The sequence below is a fragment of the Lonchura striata genome, chromosome 36 (assembly GCF_050655825.1).
Source record: "Lonchura striata isolate lonStrDom1 chromosome 36, ASM5065582v1, whole genome shotgun sequence".
Taxonomy (NCBI): Eukaryota; Metazoa; Chordata; class Aves; order Passeriformes; family Estrildidae; genus Lonchura; species Lonchura striata.
In genome coordinates, this window is record NC_140738.1 from 10,222,153 (window position 1) to 10,248,031 (window position 25,879).

Below are 25,879 nucleotides of genomic sequence, written 5' to 3' on the forward strand. Positions count from 1 at the left end.
GCCCCAGCACAGCAGCCTGAAGAAGTGAAGCAGTTCCAGCCACGGCAGAAGGGTGAGTGGCAGAGCCAGGCCACTTGGACACAGACAGCTTGGCCCCATCCCATCCCATCCCATCCCATCCCATCCCATCCCATCCCATCCCATCCCATCCCATCCCATCCCATCCCATCCCATCCCATCCCATCCCCTGTGGACGTGCCCATAGACAGGACAGAAGAGGGCCTGGGCAGACACCCCGCAGTGCCCGTGCTACATGCCCTGGGGCATCCCGGGTCTGTCCCTGCCTGGGCAGCGCAGGGCTGGGCTGTGTTCTCCAGCCTCTCCCGCAGCCCCTCAGCTCGGGCTGCGCTCGCTCTTTGCCAGGTGCAGCCGTGCAGCGCACACGAGAGCAGGAACGCAGCCGTGGCCGCTTCCGCAGAACAGCGCAGGTACCTGCAGCCATCCCCACCTGGGCTGGGCCTGCTGGCACTGCTCAGCCCAGAAGCACGCCTGCAGCACTCCATGGCTTCTTGACCTTCTCCAAAGCTCGTTTGCAAATTCATCAAGAGAATTCGGCAGGAAGAGACCAGCGCCATGGGCCCTGGGCTCAGAGCCTACTCAGAGCTCCTCGGACATGAGACCAGTGCCGCCCTGCTGGATTTGCTTGTGCAGAGGGGTGTTCCCAGAGCAGAGCAAGTAAGCAGATGTGGCCAGGCTTCAATTCCCCCATGAGTCACACGGCTTCCCAAGCCACAGTGCTGGGCCCTGTGAGCCTTTGAGGCCATCACATTGTGGTGGGAAGGGAAGCACTTCTCTGGGGACCCTGGGAACACTGCTCCCTCTGGCAGCTTCCCAAGTCTCCCTGTGCCTTCTCCAGGTGCCTGCCATGGTGAGGTACATCCACCAGTGGCTCACGGCCAATGATTCTGCAGAGCACAGGCTGGACAACGCCCTGCTGTATCTCACAGAAGCGCAGCCAAATGACGCAGTAATGACACTCCTGCGTGTGGCCCCATCCTGTGACATGTATGGGGCCCACCTGCCCAGAGGGCTCAGGGCTCACCCCAACCCATCAGCCTGAACAGCCTGTGCCAGGTGTCTGACCCATAGAGAGTCCCAGGGCCCTCTGGCTGCTCCCTCTGCCAGCCCTGGCACGTCAGCCCCCGAGCCTGCTGCCATTCTCCCTCGCTGCCCCACAGGGGCCTGTCTCCACAGGGCTGGACTGCCTGGCTGCTGCTGGAGAGGGGCAGTGGGCAAAGGCAGAGCCGTCGGTCAACCCAGGCCCCTAGAGATGCCCAGGCCACGGTGCTGTGTCTGAGATCCCCTGAGACAGAGCTCTAACCCCACAGAGCTGTCATGGCCATGTGGAAGACCATCATGTGCACGCCCTGGACTGCAGAGCTGGCACAGCAGATACTCCTGGATGTGCTGGGGAGCTGGCCAGAGCACAGCACGTGCACCTCTGATGGGGACAAAACGGGTGTCTTTGTCCTGGCTGTGAGTTTCTGCCAGTGGCCTTTGCTGGCCCCAAGGTCACCTGTCCAGCAGCTCTCCATCCTCCTTCCCCCACTGCATCTCCCTGCCTCAGGCGCTGGGCTAAAACCTGGCCTTGGGGCAGCTCCAGGGCCACCAGGCCCGCTGCTCCCCCTGTGGCTCTCCGGGCCTCTCCCTCCCGTGCTCGGGCCCTGCCACACAAACACCTCGGCACTGAGCCCTGTCTCAGGGGGCTTTGTCCTTTGCAGGCAAGTGTGGTGATATGGAAGATCCACCAGGAGTCCTGTGTCCCAGATATAGTGATGAAGCATTTCCCACAGTTATTTGTGCATCTGCTCTTCCAAGTGCTCTTCAGAACCAAAGAGATGCCAGAGGAGGTCGATACCTTCTGGAAGGGATTCCAGGAAGAACACGGCCTTGCCACCAGCCCCAACAGGTGCTCTATCCCAGTCCTTCTGTCCCTGCCACACAGCCAGGGCAGAAGCCAGTGTTCCCAATGTGACCCGGGCTTTGCTCTGCACTCAGGTTTGCAGTGAGGACCCTGAAGTCCCTGCTGTGCCAAATGGACTATGAGGATGTGGTGGTGTCAATGGAACGCAAGCGTGGGTGGGACACGCTGCTCTGTGCTGACACCCAGCATTATGCCGTGGGTCTGCTGGCCAGGTGAGACCCCCTTCTCCCCATTGCTCCCGGCATTTGTGCTCTGTGTCTGGGGTATTCCACTCAGTCCCTGTGGCTGTGGGCCAGAGGCACGAGGGATGGCCAAGCAGACTGGGAAAGGCTGGGAGAGGAGGGTGCCCAGTAGCAGCCACATCTCAAAGGGCCCAAGTCCCCCTGCCGGGTGGGGGGTAGCGACAAGAACTGCGTCAGTCTGTCCTGGGAGGGGCTTCCCCCCCGGCTCAGGGTCTTAGTGTCATAGGAGCAGGCCCCCAGCCGGGTAATCATTATCAGTGACTCCATGTATTGCAGAAGTCTGATCAATAATTAACTTTATTAGGAAACCCATTGTTCTTATAGATAGTTATGATATAGGTAGATTTAATTGGTTTTCTAGTCTAAACACTATCACCATCGGTTAATTAAGAAAGCACCCTTTGGTAGACAAATCTCCATAACATATACCACATGTTCACAAAACGAGGTGCAGCATGTTAAGATAAGAATGTTTTTTCTTTCTTTCCTCTGATCTTCTCAGACTTTCTCAGGCAATGCCTGGGAAAGTTGTCTGTTTCTCTCTGAGGCCAGAGAGCTGCTGCCACATCTTAGTGCCATTTTCCTCCTTGCAGAGAGATGCACAATGAATCCATCTGCTTGTGCAAAAGCATCTCATGATGTCTTCTTGAGTTGCTCAGCAAAGAGATGCCATACTGGCACTTCCCTGCCCTGGCATTCCTTGTGGAGGTGAGTCTGAAGGCCGGCGCTGCCTCCCAGCTCTCTGCCCTCTCGTAGCCGCAGCTGCCTGGGACGGTGCCCACGCCCTGTGCTGCTGCCTGGTCCCCGCCCTGTGCGGTTCTGGGCTCCTGCCGGCCGGGTCCCCTGTCACTGCCCTGTGCCTTTCAGGTCCTGCATTGCCTGGACTTGGGTGCATGCAGTGACAGCATCATGGATCTCTTGTCGAGGCACTTGCTGAGTGAGTGCACAGAGATGCGCCGCCAGGTTCTGAGGGCCCTCCTCTTGCTCAGGGATAATCCCTCGCTGGTAAGGAGGGGCAGCAGCTGAAGCCGTGCAGGCAGCGTGGGGCTGTGGAACGCAGTCGCTGGAACTTGGCTGGGCTTAAGGCACTGGGGCAGCTGCTCCCAGCTCTCCTGCCTCCCACTTCAGCTGCCCGAGGGCTGCGGGACAGGCCTTTGGCCTCTGGGCCCTGTGGCAGCAGGGTGGCCTTTCACACACCTTTGCTCCACACAGGCCAAAAGAATGTGGAGCCTGACCGAAAGCCTCGGGGAGCTCCTGCAGTAAAATGATAGTGATGTGGTCAGGATGGCCATTGTTCTAGTTAGTGATTTGTTCCTGGACAGTGACGCCCCAATACCCAGCCTCATCACCCTGCAGCTGGCTAAGGTGCTCCTGCCACTCTTTGAACACGTAAGGCTCTGTGCCCTCAGCCACGGCCACTGGCTGCTGCCCAGACACTTGGTGCCCTGTGGAGATGCAGGCCTGTGCCCACGTGGGCCAGAATCAGCTGATGCCAAGGTCTTGTTTCCTTCCTGTTCCACAGGATGATAGCCACATGCAGCAGCTCTCCATGTTTGTCTTTCGAACCTTGCTGTCTGCTGTAGAAGAAGAAGGAAAAAAGCCCCTGATGACACAAGTGTGTCAGAGCCTGCTCCCACTCTTCTTCCACTGCCATGAGGAGAATCAGTGTGTGGCAGAGGTGAGGACACCTGGGCTGCTGCTGTTCCCCTGGGAGGGGGCTCGGCTGCCTCCTGCCCTGGCGCCTTGCGGGCTGCAGCCTCCTCCTGGCCCTGGCACAGGGATGCTGATCCTGGGCCCTGGGCTGCGGGGCCATTTCCGTGTCTCTACTGCTCTCCAGTCTTCTCGGGAAACCCTGCTTTGTTTGGCCAAATTCCTGAATAGGAGGGACCTTGAAAAACCTGTAAAGAAGGAGATGCTGTGGAAGTTCATTGAGATCCTGGTAAGGAGGGCCGGGAAGCCGCAGCCCCAGCCTGGAGCAGCCCCTGAGCATGGTGCTCGGTGTGCGGGCTAGCAGCTGTGCCCCTGCCCGCTGCTGCAGCCCGAGGCCGCGCGGGCTCTGCTCCAGGCTGTGCTGTCAGTGTCACATCACAGACATGTCAGTGTGACATCACAGAGATGACCGTGTGACATCACAGAGAGCTTCATGGTATCATTGAGATGTCAGTGTCACATCACAGAGAGCTGTGTGAAATCACAGAGATGTCTCTGTGACATCACAGGAGCTTGCATGACATCACAAAGATGTAAGTGTGACATCACAGACAGCTGTCTGTGTGACATCACAGACATATCATTGTGACATCACAGAGATGTCAATGTGACATCACAGAGAGCTGTGTGACATCACAGGGATGTCAGAGTGACATCACAAAGATGTCTAGGTGACATCAAGTGGAGCTTGTGTGACATCACAAAGATGACCTTGTGGCATGACAGAGAACAGTGTGACATGACAGAGAGTTGTGTGACATCAAAGAGATGTCCATGTGACATCACAAAAAATTGTGTGACATCACAGAAATGTCAGTGTGACATCACAGATGTGACCGCGTGACATGACAGAGAGATGCGTGACATCAAAGGGATGCCAATGTAATATCACAGTATTTTGTGCGACATCACGGATATGCCAGTGTTACATCACAGAGATGTCCGTGTGACATCACAAAAAGTTGTGTGACACCACAGAGAGCAGTGTGACATTAAAGAGAGTTGTGTGACATCACAGAAATGTCAGTGTGACATCAAAGAGAGTTGTGTGACATCAGAGAGATGTCTGTGTGACATCACAAAATACTGTGTGACATCACAGAGATGACTGTGTGACATCACAGGAGGTTGTGTGACATCACTGAGATCTCAGTGTGACATAACAGAGATGACCGTGTGACATCACAGAGAGCTTTGTGACATCACAAAGAGCTGTGTGACATCATAGAGATCTCCATGTGACATCACAGAAATGTCTCTGTGACATCACAGTAGGTTGTGTGACATCACTAAGGTGTCCATGTAACATCACAGACAGTTGTCTGTGTGACATCACAGAGATGTCATTATGACATCACAGAGTGTGTGAAATCACAGGGAAGTCAATGTGACATCACAGAGAGCTGTGTGACATCACAGAGATGTCAGTGTGACATCACAGAGATGTCATCTTGACATCACAGAGATGTTCATGTGACATCACAGGAGGCTGTGTGACATCACAGAGATGTCCATGTGACGTCACAGAGAGCTATGTGATGTCACAGATATGTCAGTGTGACCTCACAGATATGTCTCTGTGACATCACAGGAAGTTGTGTGACATAACAGAGATGTCAGTGTGACCTCACAGAGAGCTTTGTGACATCACAGGGTTAGTGTGACATCACAGAGAACTGTGCCACGTCACAAAGGTTTCAGTGTGACATCATAGAGATGTAATTGTGACATCATAGGAGGTTGTATGACATCACTGAGCTGACCGTGTGGCATCACCGAGAGCTGTGTGACATCACAGAGATGTCAGAGTGACCTCACACAGATGTCTTTGTGACATCAAGTGGAGATTGTGTGACATCACAAAGATGATCTTGTGACAAGACAGAGAGCAGTGTGACATCACAGAGATGTCCATGTGACATCACAAAAAGCTGTGTGACATCACAGAGAGCTATGTGACATTAAAGACAGTTGTGTGACATCACAGAAATGTCAGTGTGACATCAAAGAGAGTTGTGTGTCTGTGTGACCTCACAAAAAGATGTGTGACATCACAGAGTTGATTGTGTGACATCACAGGAGGTTGTGTGATATCACAGAGATCTCAGTGTGACGTCACAAAGAGCTTTGTGACGTCACAGACATATCAGTGTGACATCAAAGAGAGTTGTGTGACATCACAGAGATGTCCGTGTGACATCACAGAGAGCTGTCTGACATTAGAGAGCTGTCAGTGTGACATCACAAAAATGTCTCTGTGACATCAGAGGAGGATGTGTGAGAGCACAGCGATGTCCATGTGACATCACATAGAGCTTTGTGGCGTCACAGAGTTGTCTGTGTACATCACAAGAGATATTGTGACATCAGAAAGATGTCCCTGTGAAATCACAGAGAGCTGTGTGACATAACAGAGATGTCAGTGTGACATCACAGGAAGTTGTATGATATCACAGAAATGTTTGTGGGACATCACAGAGGGCTTTGTGACATCACATAGCTGTCACTGTGACATCACAAACAGCTATGTGACCTCACAGTTTCAGTGTGACATCACAGAGATGTCCGTGTGACATCACAGAGAGGCCGAAGGCCTTTCCCAAAGCACTGGGGCAGGTGAGGCAGGAGAGCTGGGAGCAGCTGCCTCATCTCCTGAAGCCCTGCCAGCCCAAGGGGCTGCTTTGCCCAGCGCAGCTTCAGCCGCTGCCCCCTTCTCACCATCCAAGGATCCTTGGTGAGCAGTGCGAGGCCTCAGTCAGGCTCCACATTCTTTTGGCCTGTGTGGAACAAAAGCGTGTGAAAGGCCACCCTGCTGCCACAGGGCCTAGAGGCCAAAGGCCTGTCCCAAAGCACTTGGGCAGCCGAAGTGGGAGGCAGGAGAGCTGGGAGCAGCTGCCCCAGTGCCTGAAGCCCAGCCAAGTTCCAGCGACTGCGTTCCCCAGCCCCACGCTGCCTGCACGGCTTCAGCTGCTGCCCCTCCTTACCAGCGAGGGATTATCCCTGAGCAAGAGGAGGGCCCTCAGAACCTGGCGGCGCATCTCTGTGCACTCACTCAGCAAGTGCCTCGACAAGAGATCCATGATGCTGTCACTGCATGCGCTCAAGTCCAGGCAATGCAGGACCTGAAAGGCACAGGGCAGTGACAGGGGACCCGGCCGGCAGGAGCCCAGAACCGCACAGGGCGGGGACCAGGCAGCAGCGCAGGGTGTGGGCACCGTCCCAGGCAGCTGCGGCTACGAGAGGGCAGAGAGCTGGGAGGCAGCGCCGGCCTTCAGACTCACCTCCACAAGGAATGCCAGGGCAGGGAAGTGCCAGTATGGCATCTCTTTGCTGAGCAACTCAAGGAGACAGCATGAGATGCTTTTACACAAATCGATGCATTCATTGTGCATCTCCCTGCAAGGAGGTAAATGGCATTAAGATGTGGCAGCAGCTCTCTGGCCTCAGAGAGAAACAGACAAATTTCCCAGGCATTGCCTGAGAAAGTCTGAGAAGATCAGAGGAAAGAATTAAAATCATTCTTTCCTTAACATGCTGCACCTGGTATTGTGAACATGTGGAATATGTTATGGAGATTTGTCTACCAAAGGGTGCTTTCTTAATTAACCGATGGTGATAGTGTTTAGACTAGAAAACCAATTCAATCAACCTATATCATAAAAATCTAAAAGAACAATGGGTTTCCTAATAAAGTTAATTATTAATCAGACTTCTGCAATACATGGAGTCACTGATAATGATTACCCAGCCGGGGGCCTGCTCCTATCACACTAAGACCCTGAGCTGGGGTGGGAAGCCCCTCCCAGGACAGACTGACGCAGTTCTTGTCTTTACCCCCCAACCTGCAGGGGGACCTGGGCCCTTTGAGATGTGGCTGCTACTGGGCACCCTCCTCTCCCAGCCTTTCCCAGTCTGCTTGGCCGTCCCTCGTGCCTCTGGCCCACAGCCACAGGGACTGAGTGGAATACCCCAGACACAGAGCACAAATGCTGGGAGCAATGGGGAGAAGGGGGTCTCACCTGGCCAGCAGACCCACGGCATAATGTTGGGTGTCAGCACAGAGCAGCGTGTCCCACCCACGCTTGCGTTCCATTGACAACACCACATCCTCATAGTCCATTTGGCACAGCAGGGACTTCAGGGTCCTCACTGCAAACCTGAGTGCAGATCAAAGCCCGGATCACACTGGGAGCACTGGCTCTTGCCCTGGCTGTGTGGCAGGGACAGAAGGACTGGGATAGAGCACCTGTTGGGGCTGGTGGCAAGGCCGTGTTCTTCCTGGCATCCATTCCAGAAGGTATCAACCACCTCTGGCATCTCTTTGGTGTTGAAGAACACTTGGAAGAGCAGATGCACAAATAACTGTGGGAAATGCTTCATCACTATATCTGGGACACAGGGCTCCTGGAGGATCTTCCACATCACCACAGTTGCCTGCAAAGGACAAAGCCCCCCAATGCAGCTCTCAGTGCCGAGGTGTCCGTGTGGCAGGGCGTGAGCGTGGCAGGGAGAGGCCCAGAGAGACACAGGGGGAGCAGCGGGCCTGGTGGCCCTGCAGCTGTCCCTAGGCCAGCTTTCAGGCCAGTGCCTGAGGCAGGGAGATGCAGTGGGGGAAGGAGGATGGAGAGCTGCTGGACAGGCAGCCTTGGGGCCAGCAAAGGCCACTGGCAGAAAATCACAGCCAGGACAAAGACACCCGTTTTGTCCCCATCAGAGGTGCACGTGCTGTGCTCTGGCCAGCTCCCCAGCACATCCAGGAGTATCTGCTGTGCCAGCTCTGCAGTCCAGGGCGTGCACATGATGCTCTTCCACATGGCCATGGCAGCTCTGCGGGGTTAGAGCTCTGTCTCAGGGGATCTCAGGCACAGCACCGTGGCCTGGGCATCTCTAGGGGCCTGGGTTGACTGCCGGCTCTCCCTTTGCCCATTGCCCCTCTCCAGCAGCAGCCAGGCAGCCCAGCCCTGTGCGGACAGGCCCCTGTGGGGCAGCGAGGGAGAATGGCAGCAGGCTTGGGTCTGACGTGCCAGGGCTGGGAAAGGGAGCAGCCAGAGGGCCCTGGGACTCTCTGTTGGTCAGACACCTGGGACAGGCTGTGCAGGCTGATGGGTTGGGGTGAGCCCTGAGCCCTCTGGGCAGGTGGGCCCCGTACCTGTCACAGGATGGGGCCACACGCAGGAGTGTCATTACTGCGTCATTTGGCTGTGCTTCTGTGAGATACAGCAGGGCGTTGTCCAGCCTGTGCTCAGCAGAATCGTTGGCCATGAGCCACTGGTGGATGTACCTCACCATGGCAGGCACCTGGAGAAGGCACAGGGAGACTTGGGAAGCTGCCAGAGGGAGCAGTGTTCCCAGTGTCCCCAGAGAAGTGTTTCCCTTCCCACCACAATGTGATGGCCTCAAAGGCTCACAGGGGCCAGCACTGTGGCTTGGGAAGCCGTGTGACTCATGGGGGAATTGAAGCCTGGCCACAGCTGCCTACTTGCTCTGCTCTGGAAACACCCCTCTGCACAAGCAAAACCAGCAGGGCGGCACTGGTCTCATGTCCGAGGAGCTCTGAGTATGCTCTGAGCCCAGGGCCCATGGCGCTGGTCTCTTCCTGCCGAATTCTCTTGATGAATTTGCAAACGAGCTTTGGAGAAGGGCAAGAAGCCACGGAGTGCCCAGGCAGGGACAGCTCCGCGACGGCCCAGGGCACGAAGCACGGCTGTGGGGTGTCTGCCCGGCCCCTATTCCATCCTGTCCATGGGCATGGCCCCAGGGGATGGGATGGGATGGGATGGGATGGGATGGGATGGGATGGGATGGGATGGGATGGGATGGGATGGGATGGGATGGGATGGGATGGGATGGGATGGGATGGGATGGGATAAGATGGGATGGGATGGGATGGGATGGGGCCAAGCTGCCTGCAGGCACCTGCCCTGTGGTCCAGCTCTGCCACTCACTTTTCTGCGGTGGCTGGAACTGCTCCACCTCTTCAGGCTGCTGTGCTGGGGCAGCTCCAGGGCCTTCTTTCTCCTCCTTCCCCCAGGCCAGCTTGGGCACGCTCGCAGGTCTGTGCTCTATGTCACTGCCTGGATTCATGGCTGCTTGTAGGAGAAGGTAGCTCGGAAATGGTCCAAGTCAGCAAGTACTGCACTGGGGTCCTGGGGGCTCCAGCCACAAGGACAGGAGACTCCTGTCAAGGACGGTGCTAAGCCAACGCCACAGTCTGCCCTCGAGGGCAGCTGCAGAAGAGATGCCTCGGGAAGGCCAGGGGTCACCAAGTGCTCTGATCTGCCCACGAGGTCAGCTGCAGGAGTAACGCCTCGGGAAAACCTCGGAGTCAGCAGGGAACGAGTGGCTGTGCGAGGGCTCCTCACAGCACCCCTCTCTCCTGTCCTGTCCCGTCGCGTGCACCAAGCACTGTGGTGTGACCTTGTCACTGTCAACACCTATGCCACAGTGTGTTACAAGAGGCCCTTGGATCCCCTGTCCCGTTCCATTCCACGGTGACCATGCTGCACCATGTCACAAAGGGCCCTTGGATACCTGCACCATTCCATGCCATGGTGACCATGGTGCACCGTGTCACAAAGGGCCCTTGCACGCACTGCCACCTTCCCTGGGGCCACCCCCAGCCCCCCATAGTGGCCCAGGGTGGAAGGAATGCCTTGCCCCAGGTGTGTCAGACAGCCCAACAGGATCTTTAGGAAGGGCTCAGCCCATCAGCAAACGCTGCCCTGCTCTGCAGGCTCAGAGCAGCAGGAGCCCCCGCAGCTGCCGACGCAGCCGCGGCGGGAAGGGCACGGGGCCTCCACAGAAGCTGGCACGGCCTCCTCGGGACACGTCCCACATGGTGGCCATCCTGAGCACGGCCATGGGACACAGACCGGGAACGTGTGGGCCAGGGCAGGAATGCTGGTCTGAGCCCTGGGGCCCGGGCAGCGCTGACAGCAGCAGGTGAGGCACAGTCCCCGCCCAAGCAGAGTTCCCCCGAGCCCTGGCAGCACCGGTGCCCGTCTCCTGCCCAGAAACCTGTGCCCCAAAAGGGCTTCTCTGCCAGAGGGCAGCCAAAGCTGGTTTCTGTTGGAGCAGTGGTCCTGTAGGAAAGGTGTAGTTGGTCCAGTGGAAAACCCTAGCTGTGTCCTCTTGGAAACCTGTGAGAAGGCTGCCTCTCTGTCTAGAAATCCCAGGATATATCTAGGTGGGAATGTTTAGCTCTTCCCCCTGGGTGGAGCATCTCACCATGGGCTGATGTCATTCTGAGTAACACGGTGGGTCCTTGATAAAAGCCAGGAATGTCATAAAACGGGAAAGCTGGCCGGAGAGAACGCACATCCAACCAATATTATTAATGCAATGTTCTCCTCTTGTTTGAGAGAAGATGGCAGTTTTTATACACATCTACATAGTTTACAATTTACAAAGGCACTTTGATTGGCAAGCTAACATTGTTTATCTTTGTCTTAAGGTGGCTGAAACCTTACACTGTAAACCTATACTACTTCACACCCAGACAGCCCAGTGCTCCCCATCACACCTTAATACAATTTCTAACTGCACCACAAACTCTTAATTTCTAACTGCGTCAGAGGCTGGAAGGCCTCACAAGGCCCAAATCTGAGGCCTAGACTGGAATAGCTCAAATCTCATTCCAAACATAAATCATGACCTCTGTCTCTCAGAAATGCTTCAACACTTGATCCCCTGTTAAACAGAAATGGCTCTGGAGGGAGTTATCTCTGAGCCATGTGGGAAACATTGATGGGCCCATTCACAGGAGATAAGGAAAACAGTCCAGAGGCAACTGCTACACAGATGGCAATAGAAAACATCTGGCCTCTCAATCTCAGACAACAAACGAACTGTAGGTTTACTGATAAATGAAATTCGATATTGAAAGATGAAAGAAAGGATGGGGAAAAAACATAGATTCCATGAAAATTAAAATCTAAAAGTGAATGTCATATATTAGAGGGGAATCTTTGGTATCAGGCATATCAGGAAGTCTGTACCGTTTAAGTGCCTCATTCAGTGTGGAAAGACAGAAGGGAAATTAGGATAAAAAGGAGACTGCTTCCTCCAAAAATTGGAAAGACCTCAAGGGAATGCCCCATGGACTCTCCCTTTATTTGAATAAAATGAAAGGACTCCTCTGTCTCTGTTTAGGACATAAACCTGTGGCAGTAGCTCTCTGGCCACAGAGAGAAACAAATTTCCCAGGCATTGTCCTGGGGGCAGGCTGTGAGAAGATCAGAGAAAAGAATGAGAAACAATTCTTATCTTCACTTGCTGCACCTGGTGACATAAAAATGTGGAATATGTTATGGAGATTTGTTTACCAAAGGGTGTTTTTTTAATTAGCCAATGGCGGTGGTATTTGGATTTGTGGACCAATTAGGTCCAGGTGTATTATAACTGTATAAAAGCAATGGGTTCCTTAACAATGATATATAATATAATAAAGAGGTTGATCAGCCTTCTGTGAATTCTGGGGTCAATGCTAATTATTGCCCAGCCTGGGGCCTGTGACAATGACATAAAGCTCTGGTGTTTGTGGATTAATTTTCCTGACAAGTTCTTCCCAAACTGTTCCAACGGGGATCACTCTTCCACAGAGCGCAGTCCTTCAAGGACAGCCTGTTCCAGCTCAGGTCCCCCCAGGATCACACGTCCAACCAGAAAACCTCCTCTGGGGTGGGCTCCTCTCTCCACAGGTCTGCAGGTCCCTGCCAGCAATCTGTTCCAGCACAGGCCTCCCACGGGCTCACAGCCTCCTCTCAGACATCCTCCTGCTGGGGCATGTGCTCCTGCAGGGCTGCAGGGCAATCTCAGCATCCCCGTGCCCTCCCTGTGCTCAGGGCTCAGCTGCCTCCCCAGGGCTGCCCCAGGGCTGCAGGGCAATCTCAGCATCCCCGTGCCCAGAGCACCTCCTGCCCCTCCTGCAGGGACCTGGCTGTCTGCAGGGCTGCTCCTCTCACACATCCTCGCTCCTTTCTGGACACAATTCCTTTGCTGCACTTGCTTTTCCCTTCTTCAGTGAGTTTACATATTCACAGCAATAACAGAGGCATCAGCCCATCCCTGACGGGCCCAGCCCAGGCCAGTGTGCCTCTCCTGGAGCCGGCTGGCATTTGCTCTGTGGGCATGGGGGAGCTTCCAGCAGCTTCTTACAGAAACCATTACTTCACCTACCAAAACCTGCCCATGCAAACCCAACAGACTTTCTTATCTATTTCCCACATCCTCACTACACTAAGAATTTAATTCTAGTGACGATAATCATCAAGTGGTGACGAAGAGGGAAATTTAATATGTACGTCTGCAGGCACTGAAGTTCACACTACAGACTAAATGAAAAAATACCTCAAACCTACTCATCAAAGAGTCTAACTGCTGGCACATTTGTACATGTGCATTTATTCAATAAAACTCATAATTAGTTGTAATGATTAGGCTGAATACTAATTTCGCACCAAGATCCTCCTGCTTTTGGACCTAATTCCAATTGAAAAATATTACAATAAACATTACATTTTTGGTAAAGACACATGCCTAATCCACAGGCCACTGGAGCCACAGGTGGCACTGAATTTTAATGTTAAGAGGGACTGGAACATACTACATTCTTTATAATGATTTACAGTGACGGTTCACCTTTACTGCTTATGTGACAGCCCTCAGGTATCCATCTGACACTACAGACTGTCTTTCTCAGGTTCAACACCTACACAAACAGAGAGATGGTCTCCCAACACATCTGCATAGGTAAGATGGGAAAAACGAGAGAAAAATTTCCTTTTCTGATTGTCCAAGATTGGAGCACCAAGATGTTTCCTATTACCATCTGAGTAGGAGCTGCCTCCTGCAGAGACACTCTCCAGGAGCCAGTTCTGTTCAACAGGTGATCAAGGACACAACTGGTGACTCAGAATAACATCAGCCCATTGTGAGTTGCTCCACCCAGGGGGAGGAGCTAGGCATTCCCGGCAGGATAAAACTGGGAATTTCTAGACAGAGAGTCAGCCTTTCCACAGGTTTCCAAGAAGACACAGCAACCACATCTGCCAATCCAAGAGGACTGCAGCCACTCCAATTTGGACTGCTACCAGCATGCTGGCCAGAGAGGTGGTTAGGTTGTATTCTGACTTTGTCAGTGGTCTTCTTTTTGTATTATTGCACATATTTTTGGTTTTTTTTCTCTTTTCCCAATGCATTGTATTTCTGACTACAGTCTCTCACTGGTTTTTCTTTCAAACCAGAACATTGATACAAAATAAAGAGGAAAGCTGGCAGTCCTCACCCAGAGCTCTGCAGAAGGTTCTGTGGGGAGCACACCTGACGTTTTTGAAGCTGTGTGTTCAGCCCAGAGCCCTGGAAAGATGGGACTGGCCTAGCTGCCTCAGCCTGTTTGGCGCTGGCTCTTGCACCGTTCTGGCCCTGCTGGTATAGCACTCACTGCTTGCCCAGCTTCCCTGCCATGTGTTGTACATGTTCCTGACCCATAAATCCTGTGAGACTATTGCTGATGGAATAGGGAGGAGTCACACTTTGAAAGAATCCTCTTCAGTTCCCCTTTGTTTGAACAGAGGTAATTCAACAAGTCTATCCACAAATGCTGGAAGATACCCTCCAGTTCTGCCCATGGAGATGCAAATGGCCCTGAGCAGCACAAAGGGCTTTGTCAGGAAGGCCACTCCTTTCCAGGCTTTCCCCAGGAGCCCCGGGTCAGTCTTTTCTTCTCTGTGCTCCCCTCTGGCTCCATTGCTACGCTGCCTCCAGATCATGAATGTGGCAGGGACAGCCAAGCAAACCACCGTGCATGTGTGACAATGGATCTTTCCTCCAGTTCCCACAGAGGCCATGCCAGACACTACTGTCTGGATTCCAGGTCTGCAATTTCCTCCTCCAAGTGCAGCTGGTGCTGCCGAAGGGTTACCTCCTGCTCCTTCATCCTCTGGACAATTCCTTTGTCGTCCTCAGGAGAAATCCCATTTTTTCCAGGGGGCTGGTTGATGCTGACAATGGCCATCAGCACCAGGTACCTATGGAAGATTCCTTCAGCCATGGCTGATCCTTCCCTGAAAGAGAAAGAAAGGAGGACAGAGCCAAGATCCAGACTATATTGCCTCGGGAAGAGACAGGAAAGAGGCTCGCCCCTGGCAGGAAGGCTCTGGCCAGCCCTGCAGAAAGGCTGGAGGCCAGAGGTGCTCCTCAGGGCTCGCCTGCTGCTGCCAGTTCCAGTCCAGCTGCCCAAAGAGGCTCCATGAGCACGTGGTGAGGAGGAAGAGGAGGAAGGTGCGAGACACAGGGACACAAACCTGAGCAGCTGGGTTTGAGGAGAGAGAAGCTCAGCGTTGCAGATGACAGAAGAAACCAAGCCCAGACCCCCAAGCAGGAGAAGGAGAGGAAGGGCCCCCCAAGCTGGCTGCAGGCAGACAATGGAGACCTTGCCCAGATGTTCCCAAATGGGCTGGGGGGAGGGGATACACGGCCCTGCTTTCCAGATGCTCCCACCACTTCTGACCCTGACACTGTCATGAGACAAAGCCCGATGAAATCCTGCTCAGTGTGGACAATTGGGCCCTTGAAGGACTTAGTGTCAGGTCAAGGCTTCCTTTCCCTCCCAAAGCCTTTCCCTTGGCAGCCTTGGGCAAAGGATTAATCCTCCCTCCCTCCTCCTTCCCACAGACCTGCTCGGAACCACTCCATGGGCACTTTCCATTTTATGTGTCTGTCGTCAAGTGCAGTGCCAACCTGGGGAGAAGTCCTGGCTCTGTCCTGAGCTCCCAGGAGCTCACAGGCTGAGATGGCAACGCTCAGCCACACCAGGGCCCTGCCCCTGCCAGCAGCACCCCCACAAGAAGCAGCAGCAGCAGCAGCAGCAGCAGCAGCAGCAGCAGCTGCAGCAGCAGCAACAGCAGCAGCAGCAGCAGCAGCTGCAGTCGCCTCTCAGCTGTTGGTGCCCCTGCACTGCAGCCCCTCCCACTGGCACCAACGTTCCCTCATGGCCTTGGAGACAGTCCTGAATCCATCCATGGGGTCACAGAGCCATGGAATCCCAGAGTTCCAGGTTCCTGGAATCCTAGAGTCATTGAATCCTGAGAACCACACTCAGAGGAGGAGGAGGAAGAGGATGATGACGAGGATGAGGACAAGGAGGACGAGGAGGAGGAGGACAAGGAAGAGGAGGAGGAGGCAGAAGAGGATGAAGAGGAGGTGGAAGATGAGGAGGAGGAATAGGAGGAAGAAGAGAGAGAATGAGGACAAGGAGGATTATGAGGAGGATGAGGAGGAGGAGGAGGAGGAGGAGAACGAGGAGTAGGAGGAGAAGAAGGATGAGGAGGATGAGGATGAGGAGGAGGAGGATGAGGATGAGGAAAAGGATGAAGATGAGGAGGACAAGGAGGACGAGGATGAGGAGGATGAGGAGGAGAAGGAAAATGAACAGGAGGAGGAGGAGGACAAGGAGGAGAATAAAGAAAAGGAGGAGGACAAGGATGAGGAGGACCACGAGGAGAAGGACAGGGAGGATGAGGATGAGCCGGATGGGGAGGACGAGGAGGAAAAGGAGGAGGAAGATGAGGAGGAGGAGAAGGAGGAGAATGAGAAGGAAGAGGAAGAGGAAGATGAGGATGAGGATGAGGAGAAAGAGGAGAATGAGGATGAAGAGGAGGACGATGAGGAGGAGTGGGATAAGGATGAGGAGGATAAGGAGGAGGAGGATGAGGAGGAGGAGGAGGACGAAGATGAGGAAAAGGACAAGGATGAGGAGGACAAGGAAGACAAGGAGGACAAAGAGGACAAAGAGGAGAAGGAGGAATAGGAGGAGGAAGAGGATGAGAATGAGGATGTGGAGGAAGATGAGGAGGAGAATAAGGATGAGCAGGACAAGGAGGAGGAGGAGGGGGAGGACTAGGATGACAAGGAGGACAAGGAGGAGGAGGAGGAGGAGGACAAGGAGGAGGAGGAGGAGGAGGAGAATGAGGACGAGGACGAGGACGAGGACGAGGATGAGGACGAGGATGAGGACGAGGATGGGAACAAGAAGGAGAAAGATGAAGAGGATAAAGAGGAGGAGGAGGCGGAGAAGGGTTTGTTAAAAGAGCAGTTAAAGAATGAGGAGCTGGCAACCTGTCCCCATGGAGAACCCATCTCCCAGATGTGCTCCATGCCCTTAACAATGGCCCCTGGGGAAATGGAAACCCCCTGGCTGTGCACGGCTGCTCCCAGTGTGCAAATACAGCCCTGGGCAGTGAGACTGGGACTGCCTGGGAAATTGTTCTGGGTGTGATGGCCCTGGCAGGGCCAGCCCAGAGGCTGCAGGGCTGGACCTTCATCCACTGGAATTAGTCAGGATAAATCAGAAGCAAATGAGAGTTAACAATGCAGGAACAGGAATCCAGATTCCTCCAGGACACTTTGGTTTGGTAACTGCTCACTGGAGCTTGGCCTTGCAAAGTGCTCATGCCATGGGAGGAGGAACTGATGCAGATTATCAAGGGGAAAATGAAGTAATTTGGTTAAAGGATAGTGAACAAGATTGGATTATTCAACCCCTGACAGGGTAGCACAATTATTGATGTTGTCAGTGTTTAAAACAATTGGGAAAAAAGTAGATCCACCTCAAATCACTGCTGTTGGTGGAGATAAAGGGTTTGGATCCAGCAGTGTTAATAATGGAGCCAGAGTGTGGGTCCAGAGGCCAAAGGGCCTCCCGAGGCAGATGAAGAACAGCTCCTGGGAAGGACAGCAGTGTTTGAATCCTGAAACCTGGGCAGGAACGATGGGACTGTGTCCCTGCAGCCAAGTGCTCTGTGTAAGAACAAGTAGATATTACAGGAGATTGTTTTACACATCCTGCCAGACCAAATCCCCCTGTTTGCCCCAGTGAAAACTCATGACCTGGGCTCCATCTAGGATGGAGCCAGGGCCAGGCTCTTGTACTGCCCAAGGTGTATCCCTTGAAGGCCTTTTAATAAATACCTGCTTTATTCCTTTAACACTGCCTAGCTCTGTTCTAGGTAGCCTCTCAAGGCATCACCACCAAACCAAGGGAACACGGACCAGGTCTGGCTGGCTGGACCTCCTGGGGACCACCTGACCACCTTGGCATGTCGAGGGCTGCTTCTCACCTGCCCTGAGGCACTGGGGCTCTGGGCTTTCCTTCCTATGGGAGAGAACTCTCCTTCTCCTCCATGGGCCATGGCCAAAATTGGGATTCCTCCTCCAAAACTCTGTACATCCAAGGATTGCTCCCAAGTGAAAGCTGCCAGGACAGACAGGTCTGGCTGCCCTTGGCCTCTTGGGAGCCACCTATCATCTGCTTTAGAAACACTGGGGCTTGGTGCTTTCCTTCCAATGAAAAGAGTTGTCCTTCTTCTCAAGGTGTCCGTGGTCAAAAAGGAGATTCCACCTCATAAATTCCACATATCCAAGGACTCCTCCATGACAAAAGCTGCCAGGAAGAATGGGTCTGTTTGGTTGAGCCTCCCAGGATCCATCTCTTTTTTCTTCTGTCATTGAAACACTGGGGCTCTGTGCTATTGAAAAGAACTGTCCTTCTTATCTATGAAGGAATGGCGAAAACTGGGGTTCCGCCTCCCAAATTCTCTATATCCAAGGGTTGCTCTCAGCCAAAATCTGTCAGTACCGTCAAGCCTGGTTGGCCTTGGTGTCTGGTGGCTGCCCCTGCCACACTGGGGCTCGGTTCTTTCCTTCCCATGGAGATCACTGTGACACTGTGGGCACCTCATGGAACCAAGGGGATCATTGTGGCACCACTGGAGCCCATGGAACCAAGGGGCCATGGTGACACCGCGGGGTTTCATGGACCCAGAGACCATTATGACTCTGTGGGGCCTTGTGGAACCGTGGAGACCTTTCCGACCCTTCAGGGCCTGGTGTAACCAAGGGGGCATTGTGACACCTCAGGGCCTTCTGGAAGCAAGGGTCCATTGGGACACTGTGGGGCCCCATGGAAGCGAGGGAACATGGACCAGGTCTGGCTGGCTTGGCCTCCCAGGGGCCACCTGACAGGTCTGGCTGCTTTTTGGAATGTCAAGTGCTGCCTCTCATCAGCTTCTGGAGCACTGGGGCTCTGTGCTTTCCTTTGTATGGAAAAGAACTGTCTGTCTTTTCAGATGCCCATTGCCAAAACTGACACTCTGCCTAAAAAATTTCCTGTATTCAAGGGTATCTCTCAGAACAGAATTTGGCAGCTCTGGCTGGCCTTGATTCCTGGTGGTCACTTCTCCTCTGCCCCTAAAACAGTGGAGCTCTGTTCCATCTTTCTGATGGAAAAGAACTGGTCTTCATGTTCAGGGACCATGGCCAAAATTAGAATTGGCCACCGAGCCTGGCCAGGGTCGTGTAACCATCTGCAGCCCCAGGCAGATATTGACTCTGCCAGTGCTGCCATCCTCCCTCCAGTGAGAGAAAAGGACACAGGGCAGGCACACAGAGGAGCAACATGAACACACCGAGGGCAGGGAAGAGCAAGTTGAGTCCCAGATAGGAGGGATGAGGAGATGTCTTGATCCTGGGGTTGAAATCCTCTGCTAAAGCTATGGAGAAAGATGTCATTGATACATCAGACTCTTTTTTTCCCTGTAAGGCATTGAAAAGAATTGGGAGATTACTTATTTCAGCTAAAGTAAGCAAATGTTGAAGTAGATGTGATCCCATGAGAAGTTTAAGCAGACAAAGAGAGCAGAGGGATGAGACCCTGTGCCCTCAGGGAGAGAAGAAGACCTCTGTTCCCAGAGATGAAGATGATTTGAGAAAGAGATGAAGAGACCCTTTGCCTTAAACAGCTCATCCCGAAACTAATACCCCATAAGCTGGCATGGGGCATAAACACAGCTTTGAGAAAGGCTATGAGAAAATGGGAGGGATTTCACTATTTCACTTTTTCTGAGTGGCTGATATTTGTGGAAATGGAGAGCCGCAAGAGAATTGTTTTCTTGTGGATAAGACTACATAGCAATAAAGAGAGACTCCTCTCTCTATGTGAACTAAAGAAGGACTATTCTAGAGGTGGGAAAGTGACTGAAAATTTTAGGTTTTGTCTCCTTACATTGTCAAGAAAAAAAAGATTGTAGGGAGAGGAAAAGTGCTCTGAAAGTTTTGTTCTGATTCTTATTACTCTTTCATTTAGTTATTGTTAATAAACTTTTCTTTATACCCTTTTAAAGTTTGAGCCCACTTTGCCTTACTCCTAATCCTATCTCACAGCAGGAAATGAGTAAGTATATTCTAGTGAGTGCACTGGTAATTAGCCAACACTGAACCCACCACACTAATTGATGCATTGGCCAAGAAATCTCAAGTTGGTGAACCAAAATCACTACAGAAACTTCCTGATGTACTGCCCCATACAAGATGGAATTTGAGGCAGAGCCATGGTTTTTCAGGACTTCCTTGATCCTAATGAGCCCCGTGGTGCATTTGGAGCTGAGCCCTGGAACCTCAGGGCCTGAGAGGAGATTACACAAACCTTTACAGGAGTCAGAGCAAGAGGAAGCACCCAAAGTGTCTCAAAACATTAATGGGACCCACTGAGGTCCATCCCCAACACAGGCTACTCATGGATTCCTTGGAAGAGAGAACTGGAGGCCAGGATGGCACAAAAACCTCTCAGAGACTCAAAATGGCACAAAAACCTCTCAATGAGGAAATGAGAATCCAAAGTACCTTGCAAAAGTTAAGAATCTCCAAGTATTAATGAGCCCCAGTGAGTGTCAATACAAAGCTCTCAACAGACAGGTTAAAGCAGATAATTGGGGCCACGATTGCACAAACCTCTCACAGAATCTGTAGCAAAAAGGAAACACCAAGTACTTTAAAAGAACTGAAGTACCTTGAAACAGTAATGGGCCCTACTGAGTGTTGTTCCTGACAAAGCCTCTCCAGAGAATAATTAATGCAGAATACTGGAGACCAAAATTTCAGAAAGCTCTCAGAGACTCCAAGGCAAAAGCCAAACCCAAAGTCCTTTGAAAAACCTGCAGTCCCTGGGAGCATGAAGGAGCCCCCAGGGCCATTCCTGACCAAGGCTCCCCAGGGACTCCTTCCAGCAGATCCTTGAGGCCACTGGGATGTGGGCCGGGGGGATGCTGAAGGCAGGACCAGGGGCTGACAGTGCCCAGCCTGGCTGGGACTGTGCCAGGAGGCCCCAGGGCCTCAGGACAAGGTGTCTCCTCACAGCCCTTGGTGGCACAGACCCTGCTGTGCCCCAGGGCACCAAGACTTGGCTTCTCTTTGTCCCTACCTGGCATCAGTGCCTCCAGTTCTCTGCTCTGCCTGGGGCCTGGGGACACTTTCTCAGTCGTGTCCCTCAGTGGGACCCATTAAAAGTCCAAGAAACTTTGGAGTTGGATTCTGAATTGGAGTTCTGCAGAGGTTTCTGCAGCTCCCTCTCAGGGCCTGATGTTCAGGGCCTGAGCACAAAGCCCCAGAGGGTCATTAAAGTCCTTGTGCTGTGTCTGTGCTGCTGAGCTGGGCCGGGCTCCTGGCACAGAGGGAGATCCTGGTAAGCAAGCAGAGCTTCAAAAGCACATTTCTCTTGCTGAGCAGCTCTTCTCCCAGCCCAGCAGGGCTGGGGCACTGCCTGCAGCCAGCCTGGGCACAGCACAGAGGCACAGAGAGCTTCAATCAGTCAGGGCTGGGAAGGGGCTGAGAAGTGCCTGGGGCAGAATCACTGCCAGCCCTTGGCACAGGAACCTCTGGCTGCAGGACAATGCAGCTGCAGCTCCTGGAGAGATCTCCTAAAGCTGGAACATCCCAATGCCCACAGACCCCGTGAGTGCATTCTCTGCTCATCTCCTGTGCAGAGCAGCCAGGGGTGCCCAGGGCTGTCCTGCAGAGCAGGGTCCTGCAGCCGAGGGCGCTGTGCTGGGCCAGGGACTCTGCTGCCTGCCAGGGACAGCTCTCAGCCGGCCCTGGAGCTGCTCCCAGCGCTGGCCAGGAGCTGTGGGGGGAAGGAGCCACCCTGAGCAGGGCAGGTGCTGCTGCTGAGAGGGGCTGGCTGGGGCAGGGCTGCTCCCAGCTCCAGACCAGCCTGGGCACAGCTCCGGAGGACACTTCCCAAAGAAAGTAAGCCTAGGATTATACTTATATACTTAGAAAACTATAATCCTTTATTATTGCTATTAAACTCTTGATTACCTCTCTTAAACTCTTACTGAACAATATTAAAGTTTTATTATATATCTCTATATCTATAATATTTAATTAACTCTAGTACATTTCCTTATGGTTTTTCTTAGAATTTAGAAAAATAACCTGACTGTATAAATGCATTTTTGAATATTATATAGTCTTTTCAACAGGATGAGGACCTACAAGAAGAACATTTTGGTTTTTGTATGCCAGCAGTGATAACGAAACCTGGGGGGAAAATGTCCTTGGACCTACTCCAATGGGTTGAGCCAGGGGTGTGTAACTGGGACAAGTGAATATTCTTTCGAATGTCCTTGTAAACTATCCTACTTAATCAACCTAAATGAATTGTTGAAATCAGGGGCCGGTTGTGCCTCATCCCCACTGGGACACCTGGAAGCTTCCAATAAAGGTCTGGTTTTTACTTTACTGTTCTAACACTGTTGCAAGGGCTTTTTTCTCCTTTAATTATAGACAACAGGGGGTTGAGAGAAGCTGAACAGATATTTTAATCCCAAATGACAAAACATTCTGAGTTGAAAGGGAAACACAGGATCACCAATGAATGTTTGGACAGAGACTCCAGAACTGTGACTTTGGGTGGTCAGTGTCTCTACTGGGAGCCTCCCAAAGGGCCTTCAGCCACTCCTCGGCCCTGGGCAGCAGCAGCATCACCTCTGCAGGGCCCAGCAGGGCTCTCCTGAGCTGCCCTTGCCCAGCTGCACACAGAGCCTGCCCCAGCCAGGGCCCTGCACACAGGCAGGTTTCTGTAGGGCTGGGTCGAGGGCACACAGGGTGGGATGGGCTCTGTGAGCGCTGGCAGGGACAAGGCACCTCTCAGGAGGGGATGTCCAGGCCCAGGGAGATGCTCAGGGAAGCAGAGGGGGCTGAGCAGAGCAGTGCTGGGGGAACAAGCCCATCCAGACCCTCACCTTCCCTCAGCCACGGGGAATGCTTTGCCTCTCTCATCTCTCAGTGGCAAACTCTGAGTGCAGCAGGAATGCTGGGGATTTCTGACCTCAGAGAGAAAGGAATGATCTATGGGTAGGAAAACAATTCCTAAAACAAACTCCTGCCATCTTTTTCCCCTAGAAGTGAGCATGCAGATTGTACCAAGCCTTTCTGCATTAGGAGTGATTCCCCTGACAGATCCTGAATATCCAGCCTTGTCCCTCTGCCACAGGGCCACAAACCCAGGGCAGCAGGGCAGGGATGGCTCCTCCAGAGCCCCCACGCACAGCCCTGGCTGCTCCTGGCACACTCAGCCAGCAAAACTGGAGCTCAGGCAGGGACCTGGGTGAAGGTCTTCCCAGAGCAGGAACAAGGGTGGGTGAGTCCCAGCAGGACAGGCTGCAGGGAATGGCCCAGGTTTGGCTCCAAGCAGCCTCTCCTGACTTGTCCCTGTCCTTTCTCCATGAACAGGTGCCCATGTGCAGCCACAGCAAATGTCCAACAGCAGCTCCATCAGCCACTTCCTGCTGCTGGCACTGGCAGACACGCGGCAGCTGCAGCTCCTGCACTTCTGCCTCTTCCTGGGCATCTCCCTGGCTGCCCTCCTGGGCAACAGCCTCATCATCAGCGCCGTAGCCTGCGGCCACCACCTGCACACGCCCATGTTCTTCTTCCTGCTCAACCTGGCCCTCAGTGACCTGGGCTCCATCTGCACCACTGTCCCCAAAGCCATGCACAATTCCCTCTGGGACACCAGGAACATCTCCTACTCAGGATGTGCTGCACAGCTCTTTTTCTTCATGTTCTTCATCTCTGCAGAGTATTTCCTCCTGACCATCATGTGCTATGACCGCTACGTGTCCATCTGCAAACCCCTGCACTACGGGACCCTCCTGGGCAGCAGAGCTTGTGCCCACATGGCAGCAGCTGCCTGGGCCAGTGCCTTTCTCAATGCTCTGCGGCACACAGCCAATACATTTTCCCTGCCCCTGTGCCATGGCAATGCCCTGAGCCAGTTTTTCTGTGAAATCCCACAGATCCTCAAGCTCTCCTGCTCCAAATCTTTTCTCAGAGAGCTTGGGCTCCTTGCTGTTACTGCCTGTGTCCTCTTTGGTTGCTTTGTGTTCATGGTTTTCTCCTATGTGCAGATCTTCAGGGCTGTGCTGAGGATCCCCTCTGAGCAGGGACAGCACAAAACCTTTTCCACCTGCCTCCCTCACCTGGCCGTGGTCTCTCTGTTCCTCAGCACTGGCATATTTGCCTACCTGAAGCCCCCTTCCATCTCCTCTCCATCCCTGGATCTGTCCCTGTCAGTTCTGTACTCGGTGTTGACTCCAGCCCTGAATCCCCTCATCTACAGCCTGAGGAACCAGGAGCTCAAGGCTGAAGTGAGGAGACTGATGACTGGATAGTTTCAGGAACATTAAACTGCTGGCCAATTTCTGCCAATCACTTGTAATAAAAGTCATCTTTGATACTTCTTGTTGGTTTCCTTTTGGATATTTTTTTCTTTGTTTTACATTTTAATGTTGCACACAAAGGAATGTCAGGAGCCCCTGTCTGCATTGTACACAGCAGGCGGGAGCACCCCCATGCTGGTGCTGTGGGGACATGAACCTGAGGGAGCACAAATGCCATCAGCCCCTGGGGCCAGGAAGGGCTGGGGGACACCAGGGAAACCACTCAGCTTTGTCCTGGCCTCTGTAGTCAGCCAGAAAGTTTATTTCCATCAGCTGGGATTTTCCTGTCCCACTGCAGACGCTGCTGCTCAGAGCCAGGGCTGCCTGGCAGCCACCCCCAAACTGCCCTGAGCATCTCCTTGGCTTCACCTTTGCTTTCTTTACTCTTCCTGATACAAATTTCTTCCTGTTGTCCACCCCTGTTCCCTCCCCTGCACACAGCCCAACCCTGTTTACCCTTTCTTCTCTGGCCCCACTCCCCATTGCAGTTCCTGACTTGGCACCATGGGAACATCCCTTGGGGAGCAGGATCATCCCACAAGTGCTGCAGGAATTGTCTGCAGGCTCCTGCAGTGCCTGGTGCTGCTCCCTTGCCAGAGGCACCCCAGGCCAGGGGGGCACATCTGGGCTGCTGTGTCTGGCTGTGGGGCTCCCTGTTCTGGGCAGTGAGGAGGAGCTGCAGAGGCTCTGCAGGACTGACAGGATTGGTTTTGGGGCTGTGAGGAGAAGCTGAGGGACCTGGGCTGCTGGAGCTTCTGGAGAAGAGGCCCAGGGTTCCTCCTGCGACTGCTCCAAAGGTTGGTTTCAGAGAATCCTAGAATCAGCCAGATTGGAAAAGACCTTGGAGATCATCAAGTCCAAGCTGTGCCTTGACACCACCTTGTGTCTCCCCTGAGCCTCCTCTTCTCCAGGATCAACAACCCCAGTTCCCTCAGCCGCTCCTCACAAGACTTGTGCTCCAGACTCCTCACCACCTTACTGCCGTTCTGTGGACACACTCCTTCCCCTCCATGTTCTTCTAAATTGGGGGTCCCAGGACTGGACACAGCACTTGAGGCGCTGCCCAACCAGTCCCCAGCAGAGGGGAAGAATCACTGCCCTGCTCCTGCTGGCGACACCATTCCCGATCCAGGCCAGGAGCCATTGGCCTTCTTGGCACCTGGGCACACTGCTGGCTTGTGTCCAGTCTGCTGTCCATCAGTCCCTGCAGGTCCCTTTCTGCCTGGCTGCTGTCCAGCCCCTCTGTCCCCAGCCTGTAGTGCTGCAGGGGTTGTTGTGGCCAAAGTGCAGGACCCGGCACTTGGACTTGTTAAACCTCACCTTGTTGGATTTGGGCCCTGGATCCAGCCTGTCCAGGGCCATGTGCAGAGCCCTCCTACCCTCCAGCAGATCAACACTTCCAGACAACCTTGTATCCCCAGGGTTCCATGAGGCCCCAGAGTATCCCA

General features: G+C 53.4%; 1 protein-coding gene across 1 annotated transcript; it reads left to right on the forward strand.

Annotated features, from left to right (window-relative positions):
- Positions 1 to 23,417: 23,417 nt before the first annotated feature.
- Positions 23,418 to 24,383, forward strand: LOC146764138 (olfactory receptor 14J1-like). Its single transcript, XM_085565608.1, has one exon. The coding sequence runs from the start codon at positions 23,466 to 23,468 to the stop codon at positions 24,381 to 24,383; it is 918 nt and encodes a 305-aa protein (XP_085421734.1). The 5' UTR covers positions 23,418 to 23,465.
- Positions 24,384 to 25,879: the final 1,496 nt, after the last annotated feature.

Excerpts from the sequence above, each read along its gene's own strand:
- LOC146764138 (XM_085565608.1), top strand. The coding sequence starts at position 23,466 with ATGTCCAACAGCAGCTCCATCAGCCACTTCCTGCTGCTGGCACTGGCA.